We start from the raw sequence: 12,014 nt of genomic DNA, 5'->3' as shown, positions 1-12,014 counted from the left end.
ATAGGCCCATTTAGATAGCGGAATAGACCTATTTAGACAGCAGAATAGACCTAGTCTAAATCATATTGACTTTCTATTTTGCAGCTCAGGCAGTTATTCTAGACAAAGTTCTTCTGTCTTTTATAAAAACATCTAATTTAACCTTTAACTAGGCAAGTCAGATAAGAACAAATTCTTATTTACAATGACGGCCTAGCCCGGCCAAACCCGGACAACGCTGGGCCAATTGTACGCCACCCTATGGGACTCCCAATCACGGCCAGTTGTGATACAGCCTGGAATGGAACCAGGGTCTGTAGTGACTCCTCTACCACGGAGATGCCGTGTCTCAGACCGCTGTGATACAGCCTGGAATGGAACCAGGGTCTGTAGTGACTCCTCTAGCACTGAGATGCAGTGTCTCAGACCACTGTGATACAGCCTGGAATGGAACCAGGGTCTGTAGTGACGCCTCTAGCACTGAGATGCAGTGTCTCAGACCACTGTGATACAGCCTGGAATGGAACCAGGGTCTGTAGTGACGCCTCTAGCACTGAGATGCAGTGTCTCAGACCACTGTGATACAGCCTGGAATGGAACCAGGGTCTGTAGTGACGCCTCTAGCACTGAGATGCAGTGTCTCAGACCACTGTGATACAGCCTGGAATGGAACCAGGGTCTGTAGTGACTCCTCTACCACTGAGATGCCGTGTCTCAGACCGCAGAGCCAGTCAGGAGTCCCTTCATCATTCTCACACAAGTCATTTCCTGAAGGTCCAAGCCTCTACTGCGCCATCTACTGGCATAACGCCGTTAGTGAACGCTGCTGTCAAACAAGTTGTAGACTTTTATTTTGGAAAACAAACCGGAAGCTTCAAAACGTCTGGTCTGGAGTCGCTGGACTGACTAGTTAACTCCCACCAGCTACGTTTGGTTCATGTGCTTTGCAGATGCCACATTCCTGACACAAGTTTGTAGGTAGAAAAAGATGTGTAACCGAGTAAAGGGAGACGCAAAGTAAGAATTCAACGTGGAAACGTTCCTTCATCGTCCTAACATATAACAGGATGTTCACAGAGCTAATTTAGTTTACAGCTTTAATTCCCATCCTAACAATTTACTGATGGATTTAGTTCTGTTCCTAACGATACGTAGGGTGAACCGTCTGGCAGCTATCTGGCTCCATAGCAGCTATCTGGCTCCATAGCAGCTATCTGGCTCCATAGCAGCTATCTGGCTCCATAGCAGCTATCTGGCTCCATAGCAGCTATCTGGCTCCATAGCAGCTATCTGGCTCCATAGCAGCTATCTGGCTCCATAGCAGCTATCTGGCTCCATAGCAGCTATCTGGCTCCATAGCAGCTATCTGGCTCCATAGCAGCTGGCTGAAGACACTGAAGACCATCTGCTTTGTCAAACGAGGACAAACAGTCAGAATGTGGCACACAAACCCCCCCCCCAAGCTGAGCAATCTGCTGCCAACTAGTTCGTTCAGTCAGTCCGTCAGTCCGTCAGTCCGTCCGTCAGTCCGTCCGTCCGTCCGTCAGTCCGTCCGTCAGAATAATGTTTCATGGTTTTCTACCAATTTGACAACAGTCAGTTCTGTTCAAACCAAGCGATGTTAAAAAATAAGTATGTAGAAACTAAACAGTAACAGCATCAATCCAACAAAATTCAGTCAGTCCGTCCGTCCGTCAGTCAGTCCGTCCGTCAGTCAGTCCGTCAGTCCGTCCGTCAGTCCGTCCGTCAGTCAGTCCGACAGTCCGTCCGTCAGTCAGTCCGTCAGTCAGTCCGTCAGTCCGTCCGTCAGTCCGTCCGTCAGTCCGTCAGTCAGTCCGTCCGTCAGTCAGTCCGTCAGTCAGTCCGTCAGTCAGTCCGTCCGTCAGTCAGTCCGTCAGTCAGTCAGTCCGTCCGTCCGTCAGTCCGTCAGTCCGTCCGTCAGTCAGTCCGTCAGTCCGTCCGTCAGTCAGTCCGACAGTCAGTCCGACAGTCAGTCCGGAGGTCTTTGATGTTAGTCTCACTTGGAACAACGTCCTCTCAACCTCTTCACTTCCACATCTTCACCGTATCCCCCTTTCTTTCTCTCTCTCTGTTTTTCCTTCTCTTCTTTATTCCCCACCCCTCTCTCCCTCCTCCCCTCCCTCCCGTCCTCTCTCCCCCCCTCCCTCCCGTCCTCTCCCCCCCTCCCTCCGTCCTCTCTCCCCCCCCTCCCTCTCCCCGTCCTCCCCCCCTCCCTCCCTCTCTCCCCTCCCCTCCCTCTCTCCCCTCCAGTCCGGGTCTTTCTCCCAGCTCCACAGCCTTGTCTTGTCTTTCTATCCAGAATAAATCCATCTGTTGTCTGTCCGTTGACCTCCAGCCTACCTAAACAGACAGCTTGTTCTCTCTGCCTCACTACCCCTCGCTACACCTCTCTTCAGGCTGCATCACAACCGGCCGTGATTGGGAGGTTAAATGTTTTTTTTTTTTTTATATATATATATATAAACCCCCCTCTACCTCTGCATAACCCCCCTCTGTCTGAATAACCCCCCCTCTACCGCTGCACAACCCCCCCTCTACCTCTGCACAACCCCCCCTCTACCTCTGCACAACCCCCCCTCTACCTCTGCACAACCCCCCCTCTACCTCTGCACAACCCCCCCTCTACCTCTGCACAACCCCCCCTCTACCTCTGCCCATCCCCCTCTACCTCTGCACAACCCCCCCTCTACCTCTGCACAACCCCCCCTCTACCTCTGCACAACCCCCTCTACCTCTGCACAACCCCCCCTACCTCTGCACAACCCCTCCTACCTCTGCACAACCCCGCCTACCTCTGCACAACCCCGCCTACCTCTGCACAACCCCCTCTACCTCTGCACAACCCCCTCTACCTCTGCACAACCCCCTCTACCTCTGCACAACCCCCTCTACCTCTGCACAACCCCCTCTACCTCTGCACAACCCCCTCTACCTCTGCACAACCCCCTCTACCTCTGCACAACCCCCCCTCTACCTCTGCACAACCCCCCCTCTACCTCTGCACAACCCCCCCCTCTACCTCTGCACAACCCCCCCCCTCTACCTCTGCACAACCCCCCCTCTACCTCTACACACCCCCACATAACCCCCTCTACCTCTACACACCCCCACATAACCCCCTCTACCTCCGCACAACCCCCTCTACCTCCGCACAACCCCCTCTACCTCTACACACCCCCACATAACCCCCTCTACCTCTACACACCCCCACATAACCCCCTCTACCTCCGCACAACCCCCTCTACCTCTACACACCCCCACATAACCCCCTCTACCTCTACACACACCCCTCTACCTCTACATAACCCCCTCTACCTCCCTCTCTCTATACCTCTCTCCATCCCTCTCTCTACATACCTCTCCCTCTCTACATACCTCTCCCCCCCTCCCTCCCTACATACCTCTCCCTCTCTCCCCCTCCCTATAGCTCTCTCCATCCCTCTCTCTCTCTCTATACCTCTCTCCATCCCTCTCTCCATCCCTCTCTCCATCCCTCTCCCTCTCTCTCTACATACCTCCCCTCCCTCTCTACATACCTCCCCCTCCCTCTCTACATACCTCCCCCTCCCTCTCTACATACCTCCCCCTCCCTCTCTACATACCTCCCTCTCTACATACCTCCCCCTCCCTCTCTACATACCTCCCCCTCCCTCTCTACATACCTCTCCCTCCCTCTCTACATACCTCTCCCTCCCTCTCTACATACCTCCCCCTCCCTCTCTACATACCTCTCCCTCCCTCCCCACAACTCTCTACCTCTGTATATGTCTGCATGCAGTTTCAATTGTGTTTTTGTCCCATTTAGTGAATTCTTGGTTAGTGAGTGGACCCCAGACCTCACAACCATAGAGGTCCCTTTCTCTCTCTTCCTCTACCTCCCACCACCCCTCTCCCCCTCCCTCTCCCTCCACCCCTCTCCCCCTTACACACAACCATGTTTTTGTACTTTCACCTTTGCAATACATTCAGTTCCTTCTCAATCCTTCACCAAGAGACCACCTTGTCCTGTTCTCCCAAAACAAAACAACATTCTCTCTTTTCAGCCGTGTGTTTCATGCCACTACTGACATGTCCATGTTCTTCTGTAAGACCCATTAAATGAGACGCGTCAGGGATATTTATCTCTGAGCTTCACAGGAACGGATCACAAGCAGAACTAACATGTGAAACAGCTCTTTTATAGAGATCAGATGATGATGCTATTGGGGAAGGCATGGGAGGGAGAGAGAGGAAGATGAGGTAGAGGAGGGAGAGGGGGGAAGAGATGAGGGGGAGAGGAAGAGATGGGGAGATGAGGGGTTAATGGAGGTAGAGAGAGAGGAAGAGAGGGGGAACGAGGGAGCAAGAGATGGAACAAGGAAGTAAGAGATGGGGAGATGCAGGGAGAGAGAAGGGAGAGTGAGGTAGATTAGAGAGAGAGAAAGGAAGAGAAGGGGAGAGAGAGGAAGAGACGGGAGAGAGGAAGAGGGGAGAGAGAGAGGGAGAGAGGAAGATAGGGAGATGAGGGAAGGGGAAAGGCGAGAGAGAGAGGAAGAGAGGGGGGAAGGGGAAGGGGAGAGAGAGAGAGGAAGAGAGGGGGGAAGGGGGAAGGGAGAGAGAGAGAGAGAGAGAGAGAGAGAGAGAGAGAGAGAGAGAGAGAGAGAGAGGAGAGAGAGAGAGAGAGGGAAGAGAGGGGGGAAGGGGGAAGGGGAGAGAGAGAGAGGAAGAGAGGGGGGAAGGGGGAAGGGGAGAGAGAGAGAGAGAGAGAGAGAGAGAGAGAGAGAGGAAGGGGAGAGAGAGGAAGAGAGAGGAGATGAGGGAAGGGGGAAGGGGAGAGAGAGAGAGGAAGAGAGGGGGGAAGGGGGAAGGGGAGAGAGAGAGAGAGAGAGAGAGAGAGAGAGAGAGAGAGAGAGAGAGAGAGAGAGAGAGAGAGAGAGAGAGAGGAAGAGAGGGGGGAAGGGGGAAGGGGAGAGAGAGAGAGGAAGAGAGGGGGGAAGGGGGAAGGGGAGAGAGAGAGAGAGAGAGAGAGAGAGAGAGAGAGGAAGGGGAGAGAGAGGAAGAGGAGAGGAGATGAGGGAAGGGGGGAAGGGGAGAGAGAGAGAGGAAGAGAAGGGAGATGAGGGGAGGGGGAAGGGGAGAGAGAGAGAGGAAGAGAAGGGAGATGAGGGAGGGGGAAGGGGAGAGAGAGAGAGGAAGAGAAGGGAGATGAGGGGCGGGGGAAGGGGAGAGAGAGAGCGAAGAGAAGGAGATGAGGGGAGGGGAGAGAGAGAGAGGAAGGGGAGAGAGAGAGGAAGAGAGAGGAAGAGAGGGGAGAGAGAGAGGAAGAGAGAGGAGAGAGAGGAAGAGAGGGGAGAGAGAGAGGAAGAGAGAGGAAGAGAGGGAGAGAGAGAGGGAGAGAGGGGGAGATGAGGGGAGGGAGAGAGGGGTACATGGGGAAAGAGAGAAAGGGAGAGACATTTTTGGAGAGATACAAGTGGACTGGCTTGGTGCTACCCAGGCGTCTCCTCCCCATCTGATATTTCCCTCCCCGTGGAAAACACACATCTAACGGTCCCGTGCCAGGGGTTGCACACAGTGATGCTCAGACTGGTGAAAGTAAGGACGGGACCTTTGACTCAGCACTAGAAGCATGCTCTGGATTCCCCAACCTGAGACTGAATTCCCCAAGGTGTACTCATTCTTTGAACACACAGTAAAGGTATGAGTGTCCTATGCCAAACACTCACATGATGTTCCTAATACCACTTCATTCCCTGTCAATGGAGAAGCACTGAATGTTTTTACTGAAGGACTGAAAATGATATCTGAGGCTGACCACTGGATGGCAGCATGTGAACATCTAAATGCCAGACCAGTCCAGCCCATATAGCCCAGCCCTGTCCATATAACCCAGCCCTGTCCATATAACCCAGCCCTGTCCATATAACCCAGCCCTGTCCATATAACCCTGTCCTGCCCATATAGCCCTGTCCTGCCCATATAGCCCAGCCCTGCCCATATAACCCTGTCCATATAGCCCAGCCCTGTCCATATAACCCAGCCCTGTCCATATAGCCCAGCCCTGCCCATATAGCCCAGCCCTGTCCATATAACCCAGCCCTATCCATATAACCCAGCCCTGTGCATATAGCCCAGCCCTGTCCATATAGCCCAGCCCTGCCCATATAGCCCAGCCCTGTCCATATAACCCAGCCCTGTCCATATAACCCATCCCTGCCCATATAACCCAGCCCTGCCCATATAGCCCAGCCCTGCCCATATAGCCCAGCCCTGCCCATATAACCCTGTCCAGCCCATATAGCCCAGACCTGTCCATATAGCCCAGACCTGTCCATATAACCCAGCCCTGTCCATATAACCCAGCCCTGCCCATATAGCCCAGCCCTGTCCATATAGCCCAGCCCTGTCCATATAGCCCAGCCCTGTCCATATAGCCCAGCCCTGTCCATATAGCCCAGCCCTGTCCATATAGCCCAGCCCTGTCCATATAACCCAGCCCTGCCCATATAACCCAGCCCTGCCCATATAGCCCAGCCCTGCCCATATAGCCCAGCCCTGCCCATATAACTCTGTCCAGCCCATATAACCCTGTCCAGCCCATATAACCCTGTCCAGCCCATATAACCCTGTCCAGCCCATATAGCCCAGACCTGTCCATATAACCCAGTCCAGCCCATATAGCCCAGACCTGTCCATATAACCCAGTCTAGCCCATATAGCCCAGACCTGTCCATATAACCTGTCCAGCCCAGATGAGCCCAGCCCTGTCCATATAACCCTGTCCAGCCCATATAACCCTGTCCAGCCCATATAGCCCAGTCCAGCCCATATAGCCCAGTCCAGCCCATATAACCCTGTCCAGCCCAGACGAGCCCAGCCCATATAACCCTGTCCAGCCCATATAGCCCAGACCTGTCCATATAACCCTGTCCAGCCCATATAACCCTGTCCAGCCCATATAGCCCAGATCTGTCCATATAACCCTGTCCAGCCCATATAGCCCTGCCCTGTCCATATAACCCTGTCCAGCCCAGACGAGCCCAGCCCTGTCCAGCCCACATAACCCTGTCTAACCCATATAGCCCAGTCCATATAGCCCAGTCCATATAGCCCAGCCCATATAGCCCAGTCCAGTCCATATAGCCCAGTCCATATAGCCCAGTCCAGTCCATATAGCCCAGTCCAGCCCAGTCCATATAGCCCAGTCCATATAGCCCAGCCCATATAGCCCAGCCCATATAGCCCAGCCCATATAGCCCAGCCCATATAGCCCAGTCCAGTCCATATAGCCCAGTCCATATAGCCCAGTCCATATAGCCCAGCCCATATAGCCCAGCCCATATAGCCCAGCCCATATAGCCCAGTCCAGCCCAGTCCATATAGCCCAGTCCATATAGCCCAGCCCAGTCCATATAGCCCAGCCCATATAGCCCAGTCCAGTCCATATAGCTCAGTCCATATAGCCCAGCCCATATAGCCCAGTCCAGTCCATATAGCCCAGTCCATATAACCCAGTCCAGCCCATATAGCCCAGCCCATATAGCCCAGTCCAGTCCATATAGCCCAGTCCATATAGCCCAGTCCAGCATAAGTGAGGGGAGAGGTAATGTGTACTCACATTTTCTATGACAAACGTCCACTCCTTGTCTTCAAACTCCTCTGCGTGGGGGTCCTAGGAGAGAAAACAACATGGAAGTATTCAGACCCCTTCCTTTTCCACAGTTTGTTACCTTACAACCTTATTACCTTATCAATCTACACACAATACCCCTTAATGACAAACCTTTTATTTTTTTTTATTTTTTTTTACAAATGTATTAAAAATTAGAAACAGAAATACCTTATTTACTATTCAGACCCTTTGCTATGACACTCGAAATTGAGCTCAGGTGTATCCTGTTTCCATTGATCATCCTTGAGATGTATCTACAACTTGATTGGAGTCCATCTGTGGTAAATTCAATTGATTGGACATGATTTGGAAAGGCACACACCTGTCTATATAAGGCCCCACAGTTGACCGTGCATGCCAGAGCAAAAACCAAGCCATGAGGTCGAAGGAATTGTCTGTAGAGTTCCGAGTCAGGATTGTGTCAAGGCACAGATCTGGGGAAGGGTACCAAAGAATGTCTGTAGCATTGAAGGTCCCCAAGAACACAGTGGCCTCCATCATTCTTAAATGGAAGAAGTTTGGAACCACCAAGACTCTTCCTAGAGCTGGCCGCCCGGCCAAACTGAGCAATCTGGGGAGAAGGACCTTGGTCAGGGAGGTGATCAAGAACCTGATGGTCACTCTGACAGAGCTCCAGAGTTCCTCTGTGGAGATGGGAGAACCTTCCAGAAGGAGAACCATCTCTGTAGCACTCCACCAATTCGGCCTTTATGGTAGAGTGGCCAGACGGAAGCCACTCCTCAGTAAAAGGCACATGACAGCCCACTTGGAGTTTGCCAAAAGGCACCTAAAGGACTCTCAGGCCTTGAGAAACAAGATTCTCTGGTCTGATGAAACCAAGATTCAACTCTTTGGCCTGAATGTCAAGCATCACATCTGGAGGAAACCTGGCACCATCCCTACGGTGAAGCATGGTGGTGGCAGCATCATGCTGTGAATATGTTTTTCAGCGGCAGAGACTAGTCAGGATCGAGGGAAAGATGAACAGAGCAAAGAACAAAGAAATCCTTGAAGAAAACCTGCTCCAGAGCGCTAAGGACCTCAGACTGGGGCAAAGGTTTACCTTCCAACAGGTAAATGTGATATTTCAGTCATTTTTTTCATACATTTGCAAAATAAATCAGAAAACCTGTTATTGCTTTGTCATTATGGGGTATTATGTATAGATTGATGAGGGGGGAAAAAAACGATTTAATCCATTTTGGAATAAGGATGTAACGTAACAAAATGTGGAAAAAGTCAAGAGATCTGAATACTTTACGAATGCACTGAGTATTGAACTTTAGAAACGTTCAATGTTGTATCGATCGGCTAGTTAACACAGAAAGGTGGCAGTTTTCTAGACATAGAACCAACTAGTCCAGGACAAAAAAAATACATTCTCAACAAAGATCCTCCAATGAAATACCTTCTTTATAGTCCAAGACTAAGCTTAATATGCCTGATAGTTATCACTGGCTGGTCTAACGTAGTGTATCTGGTCTAGTATTCATGCTTCGCCTGCATCTGTTTGCTATCACCGTCTGGTCTAACAGGCTACTGGGAAACTACCTAGCTATCACCGTCTGGTCTATCAGGCTACTGGGTAACTACCTAGCTATCACCGTCTGGTCTATCAGGCTACTGGGAAACTACCTAGCTATCACCGTCTGGTCTATCGGGCTACTGGGTAACTACCTAGCTATCACCGTCTGGTCTATCAGGCTACTGGGAAACTACCTAGCTATCACCGTCTAGTCTAACAGGCTACTGGGAAACTACCTAGATATCACCGTCTGGTCTAACAGGCTACTGGGAAACTACCTAGATATCACCGTCTGGTCTATCAGGCTACTGGGAAACTACCTAGCTATCACCGTCTGGTCTATCAGGCTACTTGGGAAACTACCTAGCTATCACCGTCTGGTCTATCAGGCTACTGGGAAACTACCTAGCTATCACCGTCTAGTCTAACAGGCTACTGGGAAACTACCTAGCTATCACCGTCTGGTCTATCAGGCTACTGGGAAACTACCTAGCTATCACCGTCTAGTCTAACAGGCTACTGGGAAACTACCTAGCTATCACCGTCTGGTCTATCAGGCTACTGGGAAACTACCTAGCTATCACCGTCTGGTCTATCAGGCTACTGGGTAACTACCTAGCTATCACCGTCTGGTCTATCAGGCTACTGGGAAACTACCTAGCTATCACCGTCTGGTCTATCAGGCTACTGGGAAACTACCTAGATATCACCGTCTGGTCTATCAGGCTACTGGGAAACTACCTAGCTATCACCGTCTGGTCTATCAGGCTACTGGGAAACTACCTAGCTATCCCCGTCTGGTCTAACAGGCTACTGGGAAACTACCTAGATATCACCGTCTGGTCTATCAGGCTACTGGGAAACTACCTAGCTATCCCCGTCTGGTCTAACAGGCTACTGGGAAACTACCTAGCTATCACCGTCTGGTCTATCAGGCTACTTGGAAACCAGTCTCATATGTGCCTTTTCCAGATCTATTAGACATCCAGGCTGTCTGTCAAATGACGTTTGGATGCTGATGTGAGATGAAACTGAGTCATTTAGAGCAGAAGGGCTCAGGGGGAGAGGACACTCAAACCACTAGGTCCCACACACACACACCATTAGGCCTGTCCTCAAAGTGATGGGATGAATGGGATGGAAGGATGGTAGTGAGTTGGAGGAGAGTAAAGGGTAGTAATGGAATCTATATGCACTCAGTCTGACTGGGCAGCATACAGTGGTTCCTCCTTTAAAAGTTGCGTCATACTGCAGCACACCTTGCGGGCTGCTGCAGCATTCTATGGCACGTTATTTAATTGTCAGCCATTTTCACATTAATGCAAGTTAAATGACCACCAGAAGGCATCTTTGAGAAGCATTTGATAGTCTCCCATATTGGCATTACTAGATAATTTAAAACCTTTTTTGTAATAACATAGCACATGGGATTGATTTTAAGAAATTTGGCATAATTCATTTGATTCATATTATGGTGTTTCTATTCCGAGAAAAAACGAAAAACAATTAATATTGTATTGTATATATTGTATATTGTATATTGTATTAACAATGAATAATATAATATTTCCATTAGGATGGAATATAAAATATGGCGCTGTACAACGTGATGGTCAGGAGTAGGCTACGCATAAGAGGATTGGAGGATTGTAAATTCATATCTAAGGGGCATAACATTTCCACACCCTAATTGTAGTGTAACTAATACTCATTCCGCCTATGGTAGGCCTACAGTATATCTACAAATATGTTTTTCAATGACGTGACTCTCCGCCAATAATTACATTTAGAGGATTGGAGGACTAAATTAATATCTAAGGGTCTTTTTCTGTTAGGATCTGTGAGAATATCTGAGAATATCTAAAGGGCTTTAATATCATTCTAAATGAATTAATAATAATAATCGCTTTGTTTAAAAAGTAACAATATTTTTGAGATGAGGTTAATTTAACCTAGAGTGAGCAAGAAAAAGGCCATTCTTGTTATTTAGAATGATTTATTTCTAGAGAAACCTAACTATTTAGCAGACATCACTTGGTTATATTCAGTCAACACACATACAGTTGAAGTGGGAAGTTTACATAAACTTTAGGTTGGATTCATTAAAACTCGTTTTTCAACCACTCCACAAATTTCTTGTTAACAAACTATAGTTTTGGCAAGTCGGTTAGGACATCTACCTGACTACTGCGTGTTACACAACATGAATACAGGCCCTGCCTACTACGTGTTACACAACATGAATACAGGCCCTGACTACTGCGTGTTACACAACATGAATACAGGCCCTGACTACTACGTGTTACACAACATGAATACAGGCCCTGACTACTGCGTGTTACACAACCTGAATACAGGCCCTGAATACTATGTGTTACACAACCTGAATACAGGCCCTGACTACTGCGTGTTATAAAACCCTAATACAGGCCCTGACTACTACATGTTACACAACCTGAATACAGGCCCTGACTACTGCATGTTACACAACCTGAATACAGGCCCTGACAACTGCGTGTTACACAATCTGAATACAGGCCCTGACTACTGCGTGTTACACAACCTGAATACAGGCCCTGACTACTGCGTGTTACACAACCTGAATACAGGCCCTGACTACTACGTGTTACACAACCTGAATACAGGCCCTGACTACTGCGTGTTACACAACCTGAATACAGGCCCTGACTACTGCGTGTTACACAACCTGAATACAGGCCCTGACTACTGCGTGTTACACAACCTGAATACAGGCCCTGACTACTACGTGTTACACAACCTGAATACAGGCCCTGACTACTGCGTGTTACACAACCTGAATACAGGCCCTGACTACTA

At 49.8% G+C, this 12,014-nt stretch overlaps 1 protein-coding gene across 1 annotated transcript in view; it reads right to left on the bottom strand.

Moving 5' to 3' along the window:
- Positions 1-12,014, bottom strand: part of LOC106592988 (EH domain-binding protein 1) — a 217,570-nt gene that overhangs the window by 169,878 nt on the left and 35,678 nt on the right. Inside the window, exon 5 of the mRNA XM_082972330.1 lies at positions 7,598-7,651. Coding sequence (XP_082828456.1) covers positions 7,598-7,651 — 54 coding nt within the window. The remainder of the gene's footprint in view (positions 1-7,597; positions 7,652-12,014) is intronic.

This window comes from Salmo salar, unplaced genomic scaffold (genome assembly GCF_965601325.2).
Source record: "Salmo salar unplaced genomic scaffold, fSalSal1 ptg000648l, whole genome shotgun sequence".
NCBI classification, from domain to species: domain Eukaryota; kingdom Metazoa; phylum Chordata; class Actinopteri; order Salmoniformes; family Salmonidae; genus Salmo; species Salmo salar.
This window is presented reverse-complemented; position numbering and strand designations above follow the sequence as displayed.